This window comes from Tarenaya hassleriana, unplaced genomic scaffold (genome assembly GCF_000463585.1).
Source record: "Tarenaya hassleriana unplaced genomic scaffold, ASM46358v1 Cleome6, whole genome shotgun sequence".
Classification (NCBI taxonomy): domain Eukaryota; kingdom Viridiplantae; phylum Streptophyta; class Magnoliopsida; order Brassicales; family Cleomaceae; genus Tarenaya; species Tarenaya hassleriana.
This window is the reverse complement of record NW_010968505.1, coordinates 4,547,834-4,573,441: the sequence shown is the minus strand read 5'-3', so window position 1 is coordinate 4,573,441 and position 25,608 is coordinate 4,547,834. Positions and strand designations below refer to the sequence as shown.

Here is a 25,608-nt window from a genome sequence, read left to right as displayed (position 1 = left end):
TATACCCCAACCGCATGGCAAAAAACGTGGAACTTGCGAAATATTATTAATTTTACCCTATGCTAGATATTTCCATCGAGGGTAACGAAAATGTTTTATTAAAAAGTAACCAATATATAAAAAAATAAATTTAAATTTTAAAATATTTAGCAAGAGGGTAAGAATAAGTATGATGGTGATTAAGAAAACAAGCTCAAGATTAAAGAAAAAAATTTTACCAAAAAAAAATACTAAAGAAAAATACCATTTGTAGAAAAAAGAGGGTATTTATGATAGCGATATTCAACTAGCATCATAAAACACTTAAGTTATAACGTTGTGATGTGCCTTTCTTAAGATACATGTGGTGAAAAAAATTATTTTCCAATTTCAATATATAGAATATGAAAATCGATTGGAAAATATATACTATTTAGAAATTTTCGGATTATTTATGTTACTTTTTTTTTATATAACCATATATATAGCGTATTTGGATTGATCAGTCAATCCCAAGCAACATTGAATATTTTATTTCTTTTTGCCGATGTTGAATGCAACACACCATCAATTATAAAATTAGCTGCATTATTATTATTATTATTATTATTATTATATATCAACAACGTATTGGTAGCATTTGGAGCATTTGAGCAAATATTAAAAAGAATTGTTTAGTCGTATAAATAATTGGAAATATCATGTCAAAGCCGAGTATTTTTGACGTGGAGTGACGTTTATAGTTCGTTTTAAACGTGAAAAAATATTTAAAAAGGATAAAAAAAAATGAAGAGACAATATTATTAAAAATATTTATGAATCAATGGAGGTTGGTCAAACTTTATGAATTAATTTCTGTTCTTTTCATTTCTGTTAGTTACAAGTTACAACGTTGGTCACACATTATATTATAAAAAAATGAAATAATAATATTATAATAACACTAAAATACCCAAAACTCAAAGATCAAGAACACATCACTAGATATCGTTCTGACACATCGATACCTCCCTAGCTAAAAATATGTATTATATATATATATATATCTAAAAAGTATAAATAAAACTAAAATTTAATTATATTATTTCATATTTTTTTCGTATATTTAATACGTTTTTAAAAAAATTCGGTTCAAAAAACAAAACAAAAAAATAAATTTCTCAGGATGAAAGTTTTAAAAAGGCTTAACCCTTAACACAAATTAGTGTTTTTATCTATAGATTTGTATATCAACAGCAACAACTTTTGTGCACTTCTTGTAGTATGATATGAAGGTAAATTTCAAAATGGTGAATACATATATATATATATATATATATATATATATATATATATATATGTATCTGCATGATAGATTTTTACACCAGTTTTTAATCACACCTTCTAAAAAGAAAAATCATATTGGTTATTATTTTAATGTTACAAATACATATATTTAAATATCGAATTTTTGTGTTCAATGCATTGAGAAATCGATGTCAAATTTATCCAAACCCTGATTTTTCTATTGTTTATAAATTTGACCCCACTACTCTTTCATGAGTCAAAGATACCAAGGATTGAGCCAAGATTGATCAAAACCCATCTGAATCCTCTCCTCCGTACATTAACTTTTCAATCTCAATAACCAAGTTTTCGTCATCACCCAAATGAGAAAACCGAATATTACACCGAAACCAATCGCTTGAATTCATTAGGCTATCCGCAATAGGAAAAAACGAGAAGCAACCTCGTCGGATTCGGCAGCTAACGGTGAAAAAGGCTATCTTTTGAAAGCGGGGATTTTCTCACGAGATGTATTTGTCTTCTTGCTCTTGCAGGACCCTTGCTGACGACTTTGCGTCTAGATAGAGCGCCGTCACTTCCTCAAGATCAGCCTGGAAATGGGAGAGAAAACGATACGGGAATGAGAAGAACAGCCTGAAATTTACCTGCCGTGATCTGAAATATGACTAAACTCGATAAAGCTCCGGACTTTCTGTTTTGTATAATGCCCCGGTTTTGGAGGGTATCGCCTTGAGCCAGATGGTAATGCTGAATTCAGTTCAAGTTTTGCTCGACGGGCAGATCAACTCTCGGTTAGAACCCTTCTTCCACCATTGAAGAAGTGTCCGGAGAAATGATCTAAAGTATCCATCTTTACCCCGAGTTCGTTTATGCAAAGCGTTTCTAAAACTACACAAAATTTACCTTGCAAATATGGTCACGGCCGTTCATTTTTGCCACAATGCTGGCAGGAGACAAGAGCTGAACTGAATGCCTGAAGAAAACCAGAAGTTAACTTGTGTAATAAAACAACGATGAGTAGATGAGTCAGGCAAAAGGCGGTGATGGGATTGAGTCTAACCTTAGTGATGTTCGTTGTCCGATTTCCCCAAGGAATGCCAAACATTCTTCATCTACAATCAATTCTTCAACTTGTGCACGGATTGCTATAATCTGGTCAAATAACCACGAGCCCGTCCATTAGAAGGCTTTGAACAATCCAAAATCTAGACAGCCGAGAAGAAATTTCAACAATATAAGGGGAAAAATAGCATAAAAAATAAACCTGTATCATCTCCGAGGGATTATAAATCTGGGTCCGGATTATAACTAGCCGATCCAGAAGGTCTACAGGTATTCCATGGGGACTGTTCATATCAGTCCCTCTGCAAATATAACAACATGATGTAAAATGGGTTCTAAGTCTTTACAGTGTACAGATACCAAGATTACAGATGAAAAACTATAATCTACCAAGAAGCGAGATTTCACTCACCTTACGTTGCATACTCCTCTATTTGTTGCAAATATCACAATTGGAGACAACGAGCTCTCCAAAGCACGGTTCAAGTATGAAAAGCACTCCATATCGAGCATATGCACCTGAAATTTGATGTGACAAAGAGAATTTCTATTGCTATCAACTCAAGCAAGAATAATAACGCGGAAAAAAGAAAAACTTGTTAGGTAAATACCTCATCAATAAATAGAACTCCAGGGACAAGCTCTGCTACACCTTCATCGATATAACGGTTCACAACCTGCAAGTCAAGATGCGTGTGTTATGAAATTGACTTACAACAAAACACCAAGATGTGAAGAGAAGTCTTTCAAAATGAAGAGTACCTTATTAATTTCTTGACGAAGCTTATCGGTGATCTCTGTTTTCCGGGGTTTCATCATTTGACCCATCAGAGAAAGTATGTCTTGACCTCCCTGAGGTCGAGCATTTGCTGCATCCAGATCATGGAGTGTGACATCCTAATTATAGTGAAGCAGATGTCAGAGGCTGGAACAAGATTTAAGGAAGATTTTCTTCCACCGAATCAATCACACATCCTAGCTAAATGGCAAGCCATAACAAATTCAATGCCGTTATGATGTAACATAGCTGAATGACAAGTCATAACAAAGAGAAGGGAGATATCATGGATAGGCAAAGTTTGTTGAAGTAGACCTGCACTATCTCCTTTTTCTTGTGAACCTCTCCTTTAGGAAGTGGAACATACTCTTCTGCCTCTAGGTCAAATTCAGTGGCAAAAGCATCACTTCTCCCAACCCGTTTGACTGCTCCACTATTCGCTTCAATGTATATAACATCTCCAACAGCTACCTGAAGTATAAGACAGGAAATCAATAACTGATGCAGGCAAGCCAGCATGTTTTCTAAGAACCGGTGCCAGAGTAAAATAGAACCAACAATAATGTAACATGATCATCAACATCTCAAATAGAGAGCCCAACTAAGGAAAAACTCAGAAGTATAAACTTAGGAAAGAATATCACATCAGAAAACAACATGGAAGAGTAACAAAAGTCAAAGAACTTACCTTTTCCTTGATCAAGGCATCATATATAGTGGGATCCAACTTCAATTGTTTGGTTCCTTTGACTGTCTTCAGCCCAATTATAACATGACTGATGCTTTTACCGTAGCCCCCTGTAGCACTCTCGGTTTCTTCTGGGGAGAGCTCGGTGACCTGGAAGGAGACAGGCAAAAATGCTAAGAATATTATTGCGGAGACGGCGCTAACACAGAATATAGCATATGAACGCAACACTAAAAGAAACTGCAAATAGCATCTCACCTCCCCTTCATAGACTTCTTTAGTTTCCTTGATACGTAGGCCAATGGCTCGTCTGAAATTCTCCATCAGAACTTCAGTTTTCTTTACCTCTGACGAGTAAACCTCAGACCCCACCATAGGGCAAAAGGGAACCTACAAAACAAAGAACAACACATATGGCATAAGCTGCTAGCAAAATTCAACATCTGAAACACTATGCAGATAAAAGAAATAGAGAAAGAAGCAAAATGAAGAGACCCAAGATTACTTTGCTTCCCAGCTCTTGTGATATCCCAAGAGCCAAAGCTGTTTTGCCGGTACCAGGTGGTCCAGCGAGCAAGAGAGCCTTGCCCGCCATTTTCTTCTGCTTTATCATGTCCACTACGAGACCAGCTGCTTCTCTAGCCTCCAGCTGACCCACAAATCCAGCAGCCAAAGGAATGGGAATTCCAGTGGGCTAGACAAAGAGACAAGAAGATCAGCAATGAACTAGACATTACGAGTTAAACAAAGAGATACCACTAGTGCATAAGAAACCACCACCAAAAATCACTTGATAATTTATGTTACAGTAACCACATGTATTTGGAGCAGTATATTCTCAGAATTCCTGATGATCAAGCAAAATAAAAAGAAAAGGATGGATATTTCGGTCACATGCAACACAAATTCTGCCAAAGACGTATGCTAACACAGAAGGGTATTTAAAAATCCTCTTCTACTAAGGAACACAAGCGACTACTGAACAACTATTTCATCATGTATCGGAAAGCAACTTTCTTGTCTATAGATAAGTACCTAAGAGAAAATACAAACCCCAATCGCCCTGTACCAGAATTGGCTCGGATGACAAGCCAATGTGAGAATCAAGAATAATATGCTAAGATGCTGCATAAGGGCTATTAGAAGCAAATTTTACTGCCCAAGCTAAGCTTTTGAGACCCTTCAATTAAATTTTGCGAGTAAAACTAAAGGAACCACACCATCAAGATGGAATCTGGAACAGCACAACGCAAGTCTTACGGGTCAAAAGCGAAGAAAGCCAAAAGCTTTGTGGACGAAAATTGCGGTAGATGGTCGTACAAGGAACAAAGGCCGGAAGAAAAGAAGCAAACTTTCAAATGGCTAAAACCCTAAATCCAACAGCTTAAACCCTAAACCCATGCCAACAGGCAGAGAAAAGCAAGCAATTCGCAAACCCACTTAAAGGAGGAGGAGAAAGAGAACCTCGAGACCAAGGCCTTTGATATGGGTGTGAGTGGCGATCCGCTGCTTCTTAGCGGTGGACTGAATCTCTTCTATCTTCACTTTCTCCATCTCCTAAGCCCTTTTGAGGTCGCTGTAACTCTCACGGCGGCGATGTCTAGGGCTTTGTCGTCTTCTCCAGCGAGTTCTTACAGGTGCTCCGGCGGGGGAGGGCTCTGAGCTAAACTCTCTCTGCCTCTCTTGTTACTTGCGACGTACGATCGGTCTAGTTCTACTGGAGGGTTTGGGCCACGGGATGAGGGGCAACTTTCCAAAATCAAATCTTTTGAGATGGGTTTTCGCAATGACAGACGCAAAGTGAAAATGACGGCCGATGAACGGTAATTTCTCAAAACGGGTTCTCTCTCTTTTTACAAAGCTATATAGCGCGCTCTCTCTCTCTCTCTCTTGTTTTATGATAATTTTTTTTGTAACACTCTCGTTGATGATTCGAAACAGAGAATTTGAGAATATCCGATTTTTGAGTCCGAAAGATTTAGAATTTAGATTCAAAATTCCGAAATTCCTAGGTTTCAAAAATCTACAAGAGAGGGCGAGAGATTATGATATTTTGCCGACTCACCAGAGAACAAATCCTCCAAGCGAGATGACTACACATTATATATAAAAGACAAAGCTAATTATGCTTACTGATATTACAGATGCGAAGATAGATTGTGACATTTGATCGTTTTATAATTAAAAAAAAGAAAAACGCAGAGCATTTACAATAGATACACGACTGCAATTCACACCATTGATGCATCATCTAAGGCGTTGTAAAAAAAGACAGGTCCTCTGCCTTTTTTTTTTAGGTATATATAGCTTTCAAAAGTTTCCAAAGAAACCATAAAGCTTTTGAACAAAACCATACTGGAAATTCATATACCTTGAGCGAGTGGAAGAATCACTACTGAAGCTAAAGAAGGGCCTTCGAGTTTCAAGATCTGCAAGACGGTAAACTGATGCCTCCGCAGAAAGCAGCGATCAGAAAGTAGAGCAGGAGAACGATCAGACACGTCAGTAACGCCCTGTAACATACACAAAACAGAGAAGCTCTTCGATTAAAAACCCGAGAGAGGTAAAAAAAGATTCATAATTTATTGATGTCATAGTGAAAACAAACGCAACCCATCAAATTATACCACTTGATACCGGGATACCCTTGCTCGAATAACCATATCTCGGCCGTTCTATGAGATGATATCTAAAAGGAATCTCAATATCTCATCTAATTCGACCTGGGCATTATACACTATAAGTCGTTTCATGCTTTTTAAATCTATTTTCTTTTCAAGATTCGTCTTTTTTAAAAGGGGTTGCTAATCAGCGCATATACTACAATGGCAAGCAGAAACTAACAGAATCTAGGAATGGATTTCCCAGAATCAAGAGAAAAACAGTTAATCGCAGATTTATGTAAGCGTTAGGTCCTTACAAGAGTTTAGCATTTTTCATCCAAAGGGCTCGACGGAGGCGCTTTGATTGTTTCCTGAAGTGAAACGCACTATCTTGCATAGTTGCTGTCTTGTCAACAAGAAGCTCAATCTTATCACCCCTCTCCAGTATTTTCTCAATGTTCTCTACCATGACAGAACGTATCTGCATACACACCATGAATACAATGAGAGAACACTTCTTTTTCTAGGGAAAAAAATCCAAAGAAGCATCACTACCTAGCAGGAAACCACATTAACAGAGGCATGTTAACTACACTATGAAAACTTTCACACATTGAACCCCGAGAACAATATACTGTGAATGGACGAATGTATGCACCATCTTTGATTTCACGCATTTGGTAACCGATGAACCAGATGTTAACCACCAAGATGACATGTTTTATTCATAAGCACCTCTCTGCCAGAAACCGTAATTCCCTCATACCAGACTCCTTCTAATCTCTACAACCCGATGAACACATTTACCTTTTCAATTACAATGGATGGAGAACATTTTAAAGGAAACGTTTTTTTTTACCTCATTGACTTCTCCTCTAACACGGTTGAGGGTATCTGCATTAGGATTACTAGAGAAGAACTCCATCTGCTGATGCAAAACCCTCGAAAATTCATCATTCATTGCATAAGCCGGAACATAATGGGCCACTTTTCCATAGTTTTTCATGAACCTCATATGAATATCCTCCAGATACGAAAAAGGAATCCTCCCTACAATTCAATCAACAACTGCAAACATAAGAAACCTAGGAGGAAGAACACAAACAGATTCACACGGCATAGAGAAACCCAATTTGAATCAGATTCACAAAATAGATAGAGAATTCATCTGTGGCACGGTTTGAGCTAAGATTACCAAAAAAAAAACGCTCATTTTTTAAAATCCATATCCATCAATGGAGAATCAGAAATCCCCAAAAACCACAAACTTTTGACGAAATTCATCCACATCGATCTCCATTAGACAGAAAAAAAGGAATCTTCCGAGAAATTATGATCCGTAGAAGACAGAGAGAGAGAGAGAGAGAGAGAGAGAGATAAACAGGGCTTACTTCCAAAGGTGTCGTTGGCCATACAAAGGAAGGTGAGGCCATCGGATCTGAGAATATGGAAGATGTAACGATCCTGAGAGAAACAAAACCTGGAATCGGAAGTTTCCGTCGGAAGCTTCTCGAGGATCCGCCGCACGACGGCGCCGGTGTTACCCGTCACCGCGGAGAACTCCGCCAGAACCACCATGCCCCTCGCCACAACCGCGTAGAGAATCGCCATAGGAGATTTTCCTCCGCCGTCTCGAGATCGCAGATTCGAGGCAGATAGTGAGGATCACGAGAGCTTCAAAGTCGACTTCGCTGCGATTCGGTAGAAGTATACATCTAAAGTTTTTTTCTTTTGGGGACAGCGAGATAATATTGTATTGTATATACACACGCGAAGTTCAGGAACCCTAATATTCTTATGATCATTACCAATTATTCCCATACTATTTACCTGGTCAATTTAACCCATATATTTTCCTTTCTAATCGAATCAGAATATTTACCAATGACCATACAGATCATATATAACAGAAATTAGATACATGTGAAGATTAAGTTTAAGAGTACAAGGGAATTAATACTCCAATAAATTTTCAATTTTTAATACATGGAAATTGAAATGAAATTAACCCATCTTGTTTTTTTTATATGTGTGATTATAATCTCTAGATTCAGGCATTTGTATATATAACTTCTTCCAATTTTTGTAAACTTTTAATTCAAATTAAGTTTAAAATACATGTAAATGTTATTTGAATTAACTAAAAATTTGTCAAATTTTAAATAAAATTATAAGTTTTGAAATCAAATGTATAACATATTTATTTCAAAAACAATAAACTTTTTGAAATATATATGGATAGCTACTAATAGATAAGTTCTAGAAATATGTGGGTATATGTCATATTTCTCAAACATTGACAATTTTCTTATCATTTTTAGAATTTCCTTTTTATTTGAAAAAATATCATAGGGGTGTAATTTGAACAAAAAAACATTTAGAGGTGAATTTACAAATTAAGTAAAATACAGGGTCTTTATTCCCCCGAAATACGGAACTGTAAAATCCTACGAGAAATACACCGAATCGAACATGGAATCCATGTTTCTTCTTCCTCCCGCATCCATCTTTTCCTTGTTTCTGCGAGTTTGCTTTCATTGCTCCCCCGATCAGAGACCTGAGAATCTGCTCTTCTTCTTCAGATATCATGAAATTCCTCTGTTCTTCTTCCCATTCTCTGTAACTCGACCATCTTAAATACGTAGCTCTTCGATGATTCGACGTCGCGTTCAAGCTCCCAGGTACGCTTGAGCCATAGAATGCGGATTTTTTTTTGTGTTTCAGCGATTCGAGTCACAGATTTATCACATGAATCGTGAAGATTTTCCTGATGGACTTGAATCTAGTTTCCGGTTTTCTGTTTTTTTTTTGTATTCATGAGTTTTGTGGGATTCGATGACCTCTAGGAGTGATTTCGCTTATATTTTTTTATTCATATCGAAGAGAACGAATGAGGGATTCCGAAAATTTCAAGTTTATAGAGACTTGAGGTCGTTGAATTCAGGAATTCTGCTGTGTAGAGTCAGAATTTTGGACGCGGATAGTACAAAAGAGGAAGTATCATGTGAACGGCCTTACGTTTGGGAAGAATCGAGTTTCTTCCAAGGCCTTGAAATTTGCAGGTGATTAGAATTGTGAGAATCCTACAACTCGAATGAGGAGCTTTAGCGGTATTTAGTGTAAAGAGTGAAGAACATGATACTTCATGAAATATAAAGGCAACTTTCTTGATCACGTAGTTGATCCATAAGGGGAGCATTGACCAATGATTCTTCTGTTGGCCCTCATTCGGCAAGGGGACGAGGTATGCCTTTTTGGGTGATTTGGACCAATGGTTCACTTTGTGCGAGCATTTCCAGTGGTTGGTATTGAAGCAAGTCCCAAGGGGATCGCTTTCCAACTTTCTTGATCATGTAAAACTTAAATCAGCAAGTCAATTTCCTGCACATATCGAACCCCATTTGCCTTTTGTTTCCTTTTCTCTTTCTTTAGTCCTTGTGTTTTGGTAATTTGAGGTAAATTTTGTCATAACATGCCCTTTGGTGTTTATTCTTGATTATTAACCATTGACCTTACAAGGAGTAAAAGAATTATGCTAAGGACTACATTCATCTGATTTTGATCTTGCTGAACTAACAAGAAAAACTGCCTAGAATCTCGGGTCGGGTCAAGCCCAATTCAGCTTTTCCCATTCCCAGAATGGTTTTGTTAGACCATCAACCATCTCCGGGCTGGTTTGTGCAGTATTCACTGGGAGATCAGCATGATCTCCTCTAGAGTATGAAGTTTCTGATGAACTCGCTCTCCCGGCCATCGTCCTGACCTGAGATGATGGTCCAGCCCCGTTGCGTGGAAGCATTCCTTCTATTTGATAGGCTTTCATGGGACGCCTATCAAACGCACGGGAGCTTCCTGAGGTTATGTAGAGACGGCATAGACTGAACTCGTGTCTCAACTATATTCAAGAAGCAACAAGCCCATGAAAACTTGATTAGGAAACTCGAATACTTTAATACTTTTTTGCTTAGCTGATGACTTGTCAAATGTTACAAAAGTGAAGACACCTCATATTTAACGCTACTTATGCACCTGAGGGATTGGGGACATGTTGGCTGTCCCATCAATTGCTTTGTACTCATTCATCTTCCATCTTGTTTTTCTCCCTGTAGGTGCTTTTCCGATGTAGAAGACCATCGTCTTCTTGACCCCAATCACTCGGTTATCGGCCGAGAACACTGGCCCAGGTGACCCAGTTGCTTTCCAGTATCCTGAAGCTGTAGTTCTGCTCGGTCTTCCTCCTCGTGCTTCCCTCTCTTGTCTTGGTACAAAGAAAAACCACTGCTCTGTGTCTCCTCGGCACCTCTCTCCCGCAAGCTCTGCCAAAAAACACCACGAAGGAGAGCCCAACCATTCCAGTAAGTCTTATATATATTAGATAATATCACTAAGTTACTGTCAAAGTTTTCAGGTCATTAGCTGATCATCTTTATACACAAGCAATCTCAAAACTGAGCAACTATCTTTCTTTCAATAGCACATACACCCTAATGAGATCAATAGCGCACAATACAAACTCTACCCGAAAACTGTTTCATGACCAACAGTTTTACAATACATTTTTGACAATTTAGTGACGGGTAAAAAGATGTGGTAAGCATACGTGGAAGGTGATTAGGCTCGACTGCGAACACGTCAACGACAGGTATGACACGAGCCATGCCGGGTATTACCCGTCCCTCTAGCTTGTTTCGCAGGTAGAACGAGATGAGCTCGTCCTCCGTGGGGTAAAACCGGAACCCGACAAGAAGCTCATCCATTTTCTTTTCCCCGGGGAGCCCTTCCTCAATTCGGTACGTTTGGTTTGTTATTATACATTTGCGTTTTGGTGAATTGAAAATGCCGATGAATTGATATTTATATGACTTGTGAAGTAGAGATTGGTTTCTCCGAGTGAAATGAGAAAAGTTCTTGGGTGGGATTTCGATGTCTGGTGATTGGTCCGAAATGATCCTACGCGTTTTTTTATCGCTTTCGTGTCTCTGAGTCAGGCCCCAATCTTATGTCCCAATGCCTCTTTGAACGAGTCAAGCCTTTGTCTGATGTCTAGTTTCAATGTAAAAATATTTTTTTTCTTCTTGTTTTTGTGAGTTGTTAATGTTCTGTTATTGTTGAATTCTAATCAATTAATTATTTATTTTATTCACTAAAAAAATAATTTTGTAAAAACCCTTGACTTTTCACAGTAATTTTGTTTTGGTTGTCTTATATATATGTATCTGTGTATAAATCTTCCGTCATCATGGACGTATGTAGAAATTTTATTTAGTGGATACCAATATTAAAATAATTAACAGCTTTTTTTATTATGAACACCAAACAAATTACCATCAAAATGTATGATTTTTTTTTAAATAACTATTTTATCGGTGCTCCTTTGATTACATATGCATCAATGCTTGTAGGTGTGGTAAAACAAATTTTTTTTTGTCCTATACGTTATTACACGTTCATATGGAAAGATTTATATACGATCCAAATAAGATTTAATATCTAGAATCTATATATATATATATATATATATATATATATTGGAACACATGAATGTCATTTCTCTGTTGTTGATACGTTGGTTCTTCTGATAAATTAGAACAGAAGTATGGTTACCAACTTACCAAAATATGAGAAGAGTATCTTCACTCCCTGGTTTAGACATCAATGGGTTTGGAGTGGGCCGAACCTTTTACGCACATTAAACTTTTTAAAACACAAGAGAGATGCCATTTAACATTGATTCTTGCGTCTAACCCTTCAAACGAGCCAGCTCGGACCAACTCGTTTCGAGCCAATTCATTTTCATTTCGAGCCAACTCATTTTCAGCCCAACTCGTTAAGCCCGTTTTTATTTGGGCTAGAAAATTTCTGGCTCAACCCAAGTCGCTTAGCTCGTAAGTCGGTTCCCGAACCGATTCATATTTTTCTAAATACCTAAAAAAATCATATCAAATTATATAAAATCGTATCCAAATGATACATCAACATAAAAAGAATATACCAATACATCCAAATCATACTTATATTCACAATCACAATCCATATACAAAAAATCATCTTCAAATAAATAAAATCACAATCCATCCATGTACAAAAAACCATTTTTAGATCATAATTCATCTATGTACAATCAGATCATAATCTATATACAAAAAACCATCTTCAGATCCGAATCCATACATAAAAAATTGTCTCCAAATCAAAATATCATACCAACAATATCAATACTTTCAAGTTTCAACTTTTTTTTACTCCGGCTCCTGAGCCAGATGCGAACCAGCCGAACTAGTTCGTTTGGGCTCGTTTCGTGGCGAGCTGGCTCACTCAGCCCATTTTTATTTGGGTTCAGATATTCTTGGTTCGACTCGATAAAAAATGAGTCAACCTCGAACCGGCTCGTGAGCTCGGCTCGTTTTGACATCCCTACCCTTCGCTATTTCAGCACCCGAAAATTAGAAACCTGAAATTTCGGGTATTCATCTGCCGATTGGAATGAATACAAGTTCGAGTTCGGATTTTGGTCGGAGATTATCCGTGTTTTGTGAGTATCCAAACCATAAAGGAGGGGAGACGAGGGTGAGGGAGAGGTCTCTATTTTGTATGGTTTGGATCGTGGTGAAGGAGGGCGTCAGCCAAAATTTTCATATTCTAGACGAAACTTATTGCAAAACAACGGCACAAATTTTGGACCAAAAACGATAATTAGATGAAGGGAAAAAAAAAGGCTTATTACAACTCAATCATGTATTTCGTCTTCGGTCTGAACGAGTTTCATCGTCAGCCTCCCGTCTTCACGACTCGCACGGAGAATCTCTCTCCTCGGGATCCTCACCTCTTCCAACACAAACCTCCCTTCCTCTCTATGACCCTTCAAACTCAGCCTCTTCATCGCCGGCGGGTACTCCCTCTTCTTCTTCTTCCTCCCCCTCTCTCTCTCAATGCCCCTCTCTTCAACCTCTCCTGCGTTGACTTCTTCGTTGACCTTCACGGTATCGTCTTCCACGTCGTACGAGCTCTCCGACCCCAGTCCCTCCGTACATAGCTGCAGCGCGGAGGAAGAGGAAGAAGAAGAGCTTGCGTACGGAGGGGCGACGTTGTCGTGATTATCGAGAAAATTAACATGGTGGGATTTGTCCGTGAAGTGGAGCTCCCCGAATATCTCAGTAAACGACGGCGTCTCATCCTCGGAGGTGGGTTTGTGGCTCCATGTAGGTTGCGAGGAGAGAGATTCCAAAAGGGTCTTCGGAGGTTTCTCTGGTTTAGGGTTTTCGAATATATGGCGCAAGCTTCCAAATGCCGCCATTGAAGACGAAGAAGAAGGAGAAACCAAAAAACACAGAGGATTTGCACTGTTCCTGTTACTTAGAGAGAGAGAGAGAGGGGGGGCACGAGAGATGCATGAAGAAGGAGAAGATGCTGAGTTTATCTACACGAGACAAGAGGCTAGAATTCCAGTCTCTCTGGATTTTGTTCCGACAGAAAAAGAAAATGGAAATCTATCTTTAAAATCAGAGAGAATATGTTGGATTTTTTTTCTTGGTTTTATCTACATTGGAGAATAACAGTGATAACAATTTATGTGAATCCAATGGTAGAACATTAGTTTCTAATGGTTTATGTTGGTCCACTGGCATAAAATCAAATCAAAATTGCAAATATCAGAACCCTAATTAGTAACTACTAATATCACTGTAATTGAATTAAAATTGAATAAATGAGTCGAGTGGAATGGAATCAAGAAGGGGCGGTCCACTGCTGCCAATTTCTGTGGCTCTTATTATTTGGGCCCTACTAAAAAAATTCGTGAGTTGAATTTATATGTATATATATAGTATTTATTTAAGGAATATTACTGTTGCTTTTAATTTGAACCGTCACCGTATAGTATTAAATTATTAATAAATGTAACATGACATAATAAATTTTTCTTTAGTATATGGGTGTCAATTGTTTTTATTTTTATTATTAAAAATGTCATTCTATCGATTTTTTTTTAGAAATTTCCGATTCTCCAAAAAAAAAAGTGATGCCCAATGGTGACAAACCACGTTAGCATTTTGTTGTGTCGACGTGATTGGTCAAATCATGGGAGCCTCGTGATTTATTCAACCACGTCTATGTAATTTTCAAAAAACATTTAACCGAAATTACTTTATTGTTACATAGAAATTGTGTGTTTACATACACGGGGGATCTAATTAACGGTAATAGATTATGCATATGATTAAGATTAACTTTAATTATTTAAATTAATTCATATAAAATTATTGAAAATGGTATTAATTTTATATATGAACTAATAAAACAAAAACTAATATCCTCTCTCTATATACATTCGAATACATCATACGATGCGTTTTATCCAAATTTAAAGAAACTAAAGTAATTAAAGCTTGTATGTATGTATGTATGTAATGTATGTATGTATGAAATATCTAAATTTATTATTATATTTGTTTAGGTATTTGAAATTAGAAATTGGCTAGGATGAGAGAATCCATTATAGATTGTTGAACCCAAGTTTTAATGGTTTAGCGGTGAGAGAATGTGAAAACCGTGGCTCGGACTTGTTTGAATTCTGCTAATTGCCAAAGCGGGGAAATACTCTAGCCCGAACCGAAGGTTTGCAAGGGCAGAATTGCAAATCAGCAATAATGGTTAAACCCGTTGGAGCAAGGGGGCAAATGGGTAATCGTACAAGCTCGTGTATAAGAGCTGAATTTATCAGAAAGAGGAAGAAGAAGTTCATTTTCTTCTCTTGAATTTTCTGGGTTAATTCTTTTGCGCTCAGAAGCTTGTAATTGATACATTCATTTAGTGGATTGCTGGTTCATTAGAGCCGCCGAGACGTACGCGATCTCACGCTGTGAGATCGGAGAATTCGTAAATCTCTGCGTTCGTATGTGTTTTCTTTCTATGCTTGATTTATAGTTCATGTTATTGAATTCGTGATCTCGTATCGATGACGAGTGTAACGATCCGAATCCGCTACGAAATGATAGAGCAGTCTCCACACACTAACACGAGATATTTTAGCGTGTTTTGTCATCACTCGCACACATTCCGAAAAGTACTTCCCAAGAAATCACTCATCCTAAGACTACTCCAAGGTCAGTACGCTTAACTTTGGAGATCTCTCGAGATGAAAAACCGAAAAGGTAGATGCATCATGTTGCTATGAGTAACTCAATTAATTCCTTTAAGTTATCTTATACTGTGTAGTCTCATACCTACACAACCCTCGGATCCCTCTCATTCCGGTGCGTCTGATTCATCCCTGTTACCCCCTACCCAGAAGCTCGCCAGGAACCGCTCATTGTCCATACGGACCATACCTCTCGCACCAGCGATCACTCTCCGCATTCTTACGGTATCCTAGGTTGTCACAACGAGCTCAGTCGAGATCTGAGGTGACGAATAGTACACAGAATATGTCAAATATGGTCTTATTTCGAGTTTAAATCTAACATCTAGATTTTTTTGATTTTTTTAGAAGATATAGTTGGATCAAATATTTGATTATAAAAAAAATATAGTTTGTTGCTTTGCATATTCGAATTATTTTTTTAAGCTTCTTCAAGACGCACTGTACATAACCATGACCAATTGGGGAATTAAAATCGGCTAATGATTTATGATTATAATTTAGATTGCAATGTGTGAATATTATTAATTGTTACTGTTGTTATTTTATGATTCCGGTCTTTTTTTTTTGTAATGGCAAACTATATTTTTTTTTATAATCAAATATTTGATAAGTATATCTTTTAAAAAATCGGAAAAATTCAGATGTATTTAAACTCGAAATAAGACCACTATGATTCCGGTCTTTATTTGTATTTTGGTCCAAAAGAAGTATGTGACGTTTATTTCGTATGGCATGCCCACTTATATGAACCAATTTACTCGCTTGACCAATTATGTTTTTGAATTTCAGTCATTTTTATTTTGAAACTTTTAGGAATTTATGTATTTTTTATATTTTATTTTCTAGAGAATTGATTCGTTACAACTTTTGGGCTGGAGGATGTAAAGCTTTTTGGAGTTTTATTGTTTTTTTTCATAATTATAGATTTAATTTAACGAAATCTACGTGCCAATATATTGCGGAGACCCACAAGAGAAAGCTACGTGTCGATGATGTCGCCATCGATATATATATATATATATATATATATATATATATATATTCTCCTATAAGATATGCTTTTGTCATGTGACTATCAGACTATGTGCTGAAGGTTTGGAATGGCTGGTCCATCGGTCCACTCGAGACCTACACTATTCTATAATACATCAAATATTTATGATTAATTCGTTTGCTTCGAGAGATTACAGCCGGTTTTGTACCTTATTTTGTAATAGAACAGGAAAATCAAATTTCTCACATTTCATTTCGATTCTATATGATAATGCCGCTTGAAATTTATCATTCTTTTTTCTTCCTTACAGATATATATATATATATATACACACACACATTACATTGCTCTGTGCCACTTCATTGCAAGTTACCGTATTAAAACACGTGCTTCATTTCATATATTTCTTTTAAAGAAGTTTAGAAGATGATCTGGGAACACTGGTTCTGAAATTAATTGGGTCATGATAATTAAATGGATGATCATATACAAAAAAAAAATAATAATTCATGCTTTCATTTTCTTTGATTCATATTACCTGTGATGTATAATAACACAAAAGCTCCAAGAACTCAAAAGATAGGGTTTGGTGGAGCCATTGGTGCTCTTCAAGTACAAGCACCTCACCTGCATCAAAAAGATGAATCAAACCCAGAATGATGCATCAATCCAGATGCTCACATTAAGAATTATCGGGAAAAAATGGAGCCCGGAAATGTAATTTCCGCGTTAAGATTGGTCGAGAAAGATGGAACACGCTTACAACACGACATTACCAATTCACGGCACATTACTCATTGAATCATTGGCAAGAATGATCAAAGAAGTGGAAGTACAATGTCTTTGAACAATATATAACCTCTTCCACATGCTGGGCATCTCTCCAAGCATACATATCTTCGTCTTCGGCCGGGGAATGTGAGGCAAGGCAACTTGACCGAGCCGCTGAAACGTTCGTCCTTCTGCTGCCGGTCGTAGTTCTTAAGGCCGGTCTCGGTGGATTTGCGAGGTCTGGTCCCCTTCGCAATAAGTTTGAACTGCAGGTACCGCCTCCCTCACTGCATCACTCTGGAGCTTACTGCACGACCCACAATGGAAGGAGAAAACCCCAAATTCAAACATCTAACACGATTGTTTTCCTTCCTCAAGAAATGGCTATTTCTATCTCCGTTTTGACATTACATGAAGACACATGCAATGCAATTTCACATTGATTCTTAAACATGAAACATATATATATATATATATATATATAGACTGAAGAATCAATCACCTCCTCTGAGGGTAAATAATGAAACTAACGAATAAACTCTTATTTAAACAAAAAATAAAAATAAAAATAAAAAAATAGGTGAGAAAAATGGAGGTTTGATGAAACGGGGGTGGGGTGGGGGTGGGAGAGAGGCTAACTAGAGGAGGAGGTTGACATCGGAGAGGTCATCCATGGGGATTTCAAGGCCAACGGTGTGGATATCCTGCAACCCATCGAACCAGTTCCCCATGTCCCCCGACTCTTCTAGCGAACCCAACTCCTTCAACGCCATTTCCTCAAGCGCCTCTTCCTCGGGGTTTGAGCTCGCTGGACCTGTCGGCTGGTTGCTGTTCTCTTGCCTCGGCTTGGCCTTCCTCCCGTTCCCGTGACCACCGCTGTCCGGGCTCGTTGCCGTGGCTTTGTCCATAAGTGCCTCTCCCCTCTTTGTACTACTAGACACTGCTCCTGTAAAACTGACGGGTTTAGCGTTTGGGGTTTCGGGTTTAGGTGTAAATGTTTCAACAATGCGCATCCTACTCTTTATACTATATGGCCTTTGGATGGCTAATTCTGAAGCCCATTTTTTTACGAAAATCTTTGATAGTTTTTACCCTCACAGCTCTGTTCTTTTTCCTATCTCATCCTACTCTTTAAACTATCTAACCATACGATCTACAAGAGAAAAAAATGATTAGAAGATTTGCATTACCAGATCCTCTTGCTTCAACCTGATGATTAGAAGTTTCGTTGGGACTGTTTCTGGCTGTTCCGGTTCCGAAGCCGCCTTTTTCTGAAGATTTCGTATTGTTCCCGGGAGAAGAAAACAAGACGTCCTGAAGAGCAGGATCGGCAAAGCAGCTACGACCAGTCTCTTCCAACTTCCGGCATCGAGCAACAGTCCGCTTGATGAATGCCATTGCCACTTGTCTCGAAACCTTGCACTCTTTCGATGCTTTACTACCCCGGCTTGCCTGTTCATATTTGACATAACCCGTTATCAAAAAACCCATAAAATAATATCAAAGTCGAATTGTTTTCGAGCTTGAATTCCGTCAAGTCCCTCAGACATTATTACCACTCTTTTCCTGTGAGCCATTTCCACAAGCTGGTCCATTGCAAGATACTCGATTTTCCTGCACATTGACAGTATACTCAGTACAAAAAAAAAAATCGATAACAGGTTTCATTCGCGCATTAACGAATCTTAACTACAACTAAACCCCACCTTCTCTCCCCATCTTCGCTCTTTTGTATTGTCATATTTATCTTCCCCAACAACTTCTTCATGTTTTGAATCTATTGACCAAAGAAAGACAAAAGGAGCAGACAAATTCCGAGATGAAAACATGATAACAAAATCTGTGAAAAACGCTATGCTTCTTGGTAATGCTAATGCATTTGAAATAGAGTATGAAAATCGTCTTTGGTTATCCACCTGCTGATAAACGTCTTCCTTCAATTTCAGAACATCTGTACTGATAGTTTCTTCTGCTAGATCAGGCTGTCACAAACAAATGGAAGCATGAGACGATAAACAATGGAAACATGAGAAAAAAGTTGAGCGAGACAAAAGGTGATTATCATATTTGTTACTTTGTTTCACAGTTTTCCACTCAGCGTCTATTATTTCTCTGTAAGCTCATATATCACTAAAGAAACAATGGAAAAAAGCTAGAGTTTAGCCAAAATTACCAATTCCTCGGGATATATACCGATGCTATGTAGTTCCAGAAGAAGTCGATCATCCAAAGACAACAACTGATACTGGGTTTCAGTTGATGGGAAGTCGGGAACGATCATTTCCCTTGGTTGTAGCTGACTCGGATTGTTTGAACATATCTTACCGCCGAGTGCAACTTTAGAATGCGATAAATCATCATCTCCCAGCCACTGTTTATTGCTACGATCAGGAATCGGCACGCTTACGCTTCTAAAAGAGTTGGACATGACGCTCATATCTCTAGAAAACCTGTCAAACAAACAATCCTTCAGGGTTTGAAATTCTGCACTTGACTCCACTTCAGATTCCGTTCTGTCTCTTTCTCTGGTCTCGGTGTCGATATGGGTACATGAACCGCAGTGATAATCATCACTCACATAATGAAGAGACAGATTTTTCACTTCACCAACCTCTACGACTTCCTCGCCATTATCTTCTTCGATTAAAGCAGAAAGCGCCCTCTTGTACAATGTACTCTCATTCAGCTTTCTCATGTCCATTCTTTCAAATGAAAGATCAGAAATAGATGAGGGTTGATTTGAGAAATCGGCAGTATCATCACCGGGACCCTGAGGAGCTTTCCGCATTAGGATACCCTGAGACAGAGAGCAGGCTCTCTCTTTAATTGCTGTCACTCCCAGGAGTGAAAAGAAAAAAAATGCTGAAAATGAGCGTGTAATGAAATTTACCATGATATTATACACATTTGTGGTTGCCTCCCTAAGGGATTCACCAAGTTCTTCCACAAAACTCAGCTAATCATGAAAAACAAGGGTAAGAGATTATGAGTTTGATCAGGCATCCCAAAGAGAACATGCCATGTATATTACAGTATCTTGGTTATACCTGATCCTTCATGTATTGCATGTCATCTGGGCTGACAGGAGCAAAGATGTATTCCATTTTTTTCCAAAATTCACCAGAACAAGCATGATCTGTATAAAGACAAATTGCAGTTCAGCAAGTAGTCTATGGCCGTAAATTTATAAGAAAACAAAGGCAGAAAGACCGAGGATACAAACTAGCTGCATTCCGTGCCGAGTTGGCAGCTGCAAAAAGATCTTCACAGTCATCATCAGATTCACCTGAAAAGCCAAACCTCCTTGAGTACTCCAGTGGTAAAAATGGCACCATCAGAAGCATGAGATTGCCCTTTTTGGTGTCATACCGCTCAAACGATATCCAAAGATGTAAGAAGCAGAGATTACACCCCAACAACAACATTGTGTCATTATCTTCATTCACTCAGACAAGAAATTATATTTCATTCAGACATCAATATCATAACTTCAGATATTGAAGAAATAAGTAACACTTCCAGCAAAAGACCAATAATACAATTTAGAAACAAGCAATTCAGATAAAAGCCTATAATTCAAAAATTCAAAATAAAGACAGAAAATGTTCAAGAAATACCTGCGGCATCTGATGAAACAGTAATTGCATTTGAGCCAAGACGTGTGGAAGCTTTACGGTCTTTAAGCTTTCTGGTGGGTGGACGCCCAGATTTGCTGATCATAGAGAAAGCAGACCATTAATTTATGATGTGGCCGCACACACACACAAAAAAACCCAATAGTATTTGATATTTTAGGGAAAAAATACAGAATAGATTTCAAGGTAAACTGGTAAAAGAGAAAAACGAAAAGCACAATTTGCATAAAATTCACCTTTTATTTTTATCTGCAGCAATTTTTGAGTTTTGAATAGGCTTTTCCCTTGGTCGATTCTCCGTCTTAACCGTGATAGGATGAAAACCAGGAGTTATCAATGAGGAACTGTTTCCACCTTTTCCTTGCTTCCATGTACAATCTCCGTTATGACCAGAATAGATCTTATTCTTTCTTATAGAAAGTAACAGTGCCCCTGTTTTCCGAGTTGTGGTCACTTCACCATTCTCTAGATCATGTTCTCTTGGTTTGTTATCTCCACCTTCCGAGCCCTCACTTTCCGATAACCTGCATGGTGATGAAGTATTCTTCCGCACCCTCTTTACCTTTAAAGATGTATTATCAACAGCTGAGAATGACCCGGTGGTTCCAGGGAAAGCTCTTGAACTGAAATCAGATGTTGCAAAGCCTTGAGAAGAGGTTTTGTTTTCAGTGTGCTTCATGAAAGGAGAAACTACATTTGTTCTCCTTGTACGAGAATTTTTATGCGGTCTTTGGCCAACCCATTGAGTCATTGCATGTGGAGATGAACCTGCTGACATTTGAAGCTTTTGATTATTTCCAAGAACCATTAATGATACTTTATTAATACCTTCATATTGCTCCAAACCTTGTAGAGCTCTGGAAGGGGTCTCAACTCTGGATGAAGGTTCTGCAGTCATAATGGCACCAGTTCCTGGAGCTCTAGAAACTTTTCCTTTCAACGCTGCACTAGAACTGTTTGCCAGGTTATTGTCCTTCAAATTTTTCCTGGATATATATAAACATGCATATATCAGTCACATAATCAAACTTGCCGTAACATACAAGCTACACCCATAACAGAATTGAAGCTCGATGTGTTTACACACTTGCTGTTTCCCTTGGCCATAATCCTCTGCTCAACAAGCGCTGAACGATCCCTTGCAAATGAAACAGACTCTAACTCGTTCCTGGAAAAAGCATCTAGTCTGTTAATTCCACTCGCCGCAGAAGATTTGGACCTGCAGCAGATGAGACACAATATGCTTCAATTTAGAAATAAAGATATGCAGCTGATAAATGGGCTGACTAAATATATAGCAGCATCCTACAAAGAAATCCACATTACAAGTGACATACTGAAATTGGTAAAGGAGGAGATACTAATAAAATTCAGAGTAGGTTCATTTAACCAAGCAAATAGATAATCCTTGGGCATAACTTAGGGAACCATTGGAAAGTAAGAATATTGAGAACATGTGGAATATCATGAATCAATTAGTCCTAATAATAAACTCAACCACTGGGATATCATGTAATTCTATTATTCTACAGATTCGATAAACAAGACTATGAGCCTTGGACAAAAAGATTGCAATTACATGCTATGATGGGTTATCTCTAGGCGCCTCTTAAGCTATCCCCAGGAGAAACCATCAGGTCCATTATATCGCATATATTTCAAACATACCTGTAATTTTGGGTGTCACAGGAACGCAACTTGGAGTCAGCTATCAGCTTTGGCTGCATGCCACGTCGATCACTATTTATAACTCGGTTACCTAGAGCAGCAACAGATCGTTTCCTTTTCGTTTTTGCCTCCAATCTTCGTATCTTCTCTTCAATTCGCATGGTCTCTCCAGGGATGCCTGGAAGAGAATCAGAATCCTTCTCTGTTACCTGCTGTCTTAGAAGAGCAGAAACCCTACCATCGCCCTAACAGAAAAACAATTAAACAACACAACATGTCAGATACTCCTCCTTCATCCCTGTCACCATTGGAGGATGCCCAATGCCAAAAAGACTTTTGGGAACATATATTGAACAACTAGAATAAACCTTATTGAAAAATAACACAAAGGCTTCCAGACTCAGATGTCATATCTCACAGAAACATTTTTGAAAAATCGCAACACATATAGTGAAGATAAACAAAACATAATAAAAGGCAGAGAAGATACATAAACATACACCATAGGCATGTAAAAGCAACTTATAGATCAATAGCGGAATTTAGATACAAACCCGCACATCTACCACTGACGTACGAGCCCGCTTGTCCAACCCAAACATCTTTTTTCTTTCATCTGGTATCTGGCTTCTCACCTTGTCCATGTTCACTGCATCCATCCTCTCACCAGGTGATATATCACTGCGCCGCCGTTTCTTTGAAGTTAACACTTCTGCATACTTGTCCAGTTTGAATATGGATTCACCTAGTTTCTTTGCTCTGTCCCTACAAGAAAAGTGATGTTTCAACTTTTTCAATAAAGATTAATAAACGAAAAGATCAAGGAAAGCAGTTCATTCTATTCCAGAGTACAGTTTGTGGAGGAAAAACGTAGAAGACATACCCGGCTTCTCTGGAAGTATCCTGCATTCTTTCTTTGAAGTGCTTGAGCTCCCCTGTCACTACAGGAGGAGAAGATTTCGGACAGGAAAATCCAAAAGTGCTGTCTTCCGATGAAGTTATACTAGAAACTCCGAGAACCCTTCTGAGCTCTCCCGAGCGTGTATATTTCTGATTACCTAATCTAATTGGTTCTAGCGGCAAACACTGAGGCAACGGTGGCACATCTACACCTCGGGTCAAGTTATTGCCAGAGCCTAGCATGCTGCCTTCACCCTAAATGCTACTCAACCTGAAACCAGAAACCCACTAACCTGAAATCAGGCAAAGTTCTGCCACTGCTTCCAACAACTGCCCAAATGGATTAAAACTTGGAAATTTCCATGAACGAGCACCTCACAAGTCTAAGTTCATGATACTAAGAATTACGGGGCAGACACAAGCTGTTTCCGAACCTAAGATGACGGCGAGAGTTGTAACACAAGAAACGACTAAAGACAAAAATTGGCCACAAAAAGGCAATGTTAAACAACACGTATTATCAATGAAATCAAGACTTCCTAATCTCCCAAAATTCAAGAAATCTTCGAGTTAACTAACCTTCTCCTTCAGGCACAAGATATGAATTGTGGAATCAAAGCCCAAGAAACCCTAGAAATTCAGCAACGTCGCCGATGAATCAAACCGAGAAAGTGTAAAACCCTAGATACAAGGAGATCAAAGGAGAAGAATGCGATCGGTTTCCGACAATTCAAGCGAAATTCGGATCGAAGCGAAGTTAGAATCTCTCACCCAACATCGTCAACGAAATCAATTTCTCAGGGAGATCAAAGGAGAAGAAAAACCCTTTGCTCCCGGTAAGATTTTCCCATGTACATTAGCGTCATGATATATATATATACACACACCCATATATATTAGTCTTTATTTTGAGTTTTTTTAGTTTTGGATAACAAATCAGCTATTTCATTTATATAAAAACACCATTCAATTTTATAAAAATATTTTAAATTTTAAATAAAAATATAATATTTATTTAAATTTATCATATTTAAAATTTATATAAATATTACAAACATCAATCTTTATATAATAAATTTGTATACAAATGTTATATTTCAAATTGAATCTATTTTATTGAGAACATCTGTACTGATAGTTTCTTCTGCTAGATCAGGCTGTCACAAACAAATGGAAGCATGAGACGATAAACAATGGAAACATGAGAAAAAAGTTGAGCGAGACAAAAGGTGATTATCATATTTGTTACTTTGTTTCACAGTTTTCCACTCAGCGTCTATTATTTCTCTGTAAGCTCATATATCACTAAAGAAACAATGGAAAAAAGCTAGAGTTTAGCCAAAATTACCAATTCCTCGGGATATATACCGATGCTATGTAGTTCCAGAAGAAGTCGATCATCCAAAGACAACAACTGATACTGGGTTTCAGTTGATGGGAAGTCGGGAACGATCATTTCCCTTGGTTGTAGCTGACTCGGATTGTTTGAACATATCTTACCGCCGAGTGCAACTTTAGAATGCGATAAATCATCATCTCCCAGCCACTGTTTATTGCTACGATCAGGAATCGGCACGCTTACGCTTCTAAAAGAGTTGGACATGACGCTCATATCTCTAGAAAACCTGTCAAACAAACAATCCTTCAGGGTTTGAAATTCTGCACTTGACTCCACTTCAGATTCCGTTCTGTCTCTTTCTCTGGTCTCGGTGTCGATATGGGTACATGAACCGCAGTGATAATCATCACTCACATAATGAAGAGACAGATTTTTCACTTCACCAACCTCTACGACTTCCTCGCCATTATCTTCTTCGATTAAAGCAGAAAGCGCCCTCTTGTACAATGTACTCTCATTCAGCTTTCTCATGTCCATTCTTTCAAATGAAAGATCAGAAATAGATGAGGGTTGATTTGAGAAATCGGCAGTATCATCACCGGGACCCTGAATTGTATAATATATATATATATATATATATATATATATATATTTCTATTCAAATTTTATATATTTTTATAATATTTAAAATAAAATATTTTTTAGATAAATGATGGATTTTTTAATTAAAATTAATAGTTTTATAACAAATTTAAAGTGAAAATT

The 25,608-nt window shown here is 37.9% G+C and overlaps 6 protein-coding genes across 13 annotated transcripts; all 6 read right to left on the bottom strand.

The window, feature by feature from the left end:
• Positions 1 to 1,538: 1,538 nt before the first annotated feature.
• Positions 1,539 to 5,640, bottom strand: LOC104799554 (ruvB-like protein 1). The gene is made up of 12 exons (XM_010522144.2): positions 5,259 to 5,640; positions 4,300 to 4,488; positions 4,053 to 4,184; positions 3,795 to 3,944; positions 3,422 to 3,577; positions 3,091 to 3,225; positions 2,940 to 3,005; positions 2,741 to 2,847; positions 2,531 to 2,630; positions 2,327 to 2,418; positions 2,170 to 2,239; positions 1,539 to 1,856 (listed from the first exon to the last, which is right to left on the bottom strand). Exons 1-12 carry the CDS (start codon positions 5,346 to 5,348, stop codon positions 1,767 to 1,769), a joined length of 1,377 nt encoding a protein of 458 aa, XP_010520446.1. The 5' UTR covers positions 5,349 to 5,640; the 3' UTR covers positions 1,539 to 1,766.
• A 261-nt stretch (positions 5,641 to 5,901) lies between these two features.
• LOC104799553 (vesicle-associated membrane protein 714) lies at positions 5,902 to 8,128 on the bottom strand. Its single transcript, XM_010522143.1, has 4 exons — positions 7,789 to 8,128; positions 7,257 to 7,447; positions 6,715 to 6,878; positions 5,902 to 6,307 (listed from the first exon to the last, which is right to left on the bottom strand). Exons 1-4 carry the CDS (start codon positions 8,006 to 8,008, stop codon positions 6,217 to 6,219), a joined length of 666 nt encoding a protein of 221 aa, XP_010520445.1. The 5' UTR covers positions 8,009 to 8,128; the 3' UTR covers positions 5,902 to 6,216.
• A 1,216-nt stretch (positions 8,129 to 9,344) lies between these two features.
• On the bottom strand, positions 9,345 to 11,568 carry LOC104799552 (NAC domain-containing protein 90). The gene is made up of 3 exons (XM_010522141.2): positions 10,998 to 11,568; positions 10,427 to 10,713; positions 9,345 to 10,292 (listed from the first exon to the last, which is right to left on the bottom strand). The coding sequence occupies exons 1-3, from the start codon at positions 11,152 to 11,154 to the stop codon at positions 10,005 to 10,007; spliced, it is 732 nt and encodes a 243-aa protein (XP_010520443.1). The 5' UTR covers positions 11,155 to 11,568; the 3' UTR covers positions 9,345 to 10,004.
• Positions 11,569 to 13,001: 1,433 nt separating this feature from the next.
• On the bottom strand, positions 13,002 to 13,925 carry LOC104799551 (protein FAF-like, chloroplastic). Its single transcript, XM_010522140.1, has one exon. It carries the CDS (start codon positions 13,689 to 13,691, stop codon positions 13,125 to 13,127), a length of 567 nt encoding a protein of 188 aa, XP_010520442.1. The 5' UTR covers positions 13,692 to 13,925; the 3' UTR covers positions 13,002 to 13,124.
• Positions 13,926 to 17,788: 3,863 nt separating this feature from the next.
• Positions 17,789 to 24,352, bottom strand: LOC104799550. 8 transcript variants are annotated; one of them, XM_010522134.1, is made up of 18 exons: positions 24,276 to 24,352; positions 24,084 to 24,185; positions 23,488 to 23,775; positions 23,159 to 23,369; positions 22,605 to 22,849; positions 22,024 to 22,155; positions 21,783 to 21,922; positions 21,173 to 21,707; positions 20,919 to 21,013; positions 20,525 to 20,587; positions 20,349 to 20,437; positions 20,192 to 20,257; positions 19,475 to 20,098; positions 19,218 to 19,283; positions 19,008 to 19,078; positions 18,858 to 18,915; positions 18,492 to 18,753; positions 17,789 to 18,247 (listed from the first exon to the last, which is right to left on the bottom strand). In XM_010522134.1, exons 3-18 carry the CDS (start codon positions 23,745 to 23,747, stop codon positions 17,940 to 17,942), a joined length of 3,225 nt encoding a protein of 1,074 aa, XP_010520436.1. In that variant the 5' UTR covers positions 23,748 to 23,775; positions 24,084 to 24,185; positions 24,276 to 24,352; the 3' UTR covers positions 17,789 to 17,939. The 8 variants fall into 8 exon arrangements, with proteins under 8 accessions (XP_010520436.1, XP_010520435.1, XP_010520433.1 ...); XM_010522133.1 differs by having other exon boundaries at positions 23,488 to 23,792; positions 24,084 to 24,346; XM_010522131.1 differs by having other exon boundaries at positions 24,084 to 24,346.
• A 249-nt stretch (positions 24,353 to 24,601) lies between these two features.
• On the bottom strand, positions 24,602 to 25,446 carry LOC104799733. Its single transcript, XM_010522374.1, has 2 exons — positions 24,853 to 25,446; positions 24,602 to 24,661 (listed from the first exon to the last, which is right to left on the bottom strand). The coding sequence occupies exons 1-2, from the start codon at positions 25,378 to 25,380 to the stop codon at positions 24,602 to 24,604; spliced, it is 588 nt and encodes a 195-aa protein (XP_010520676.1). The 5' UTR covers positions 25,381 to 25,446.
• Positions 25,447 to 25,608: the final 162 nt, after the last annotated feature.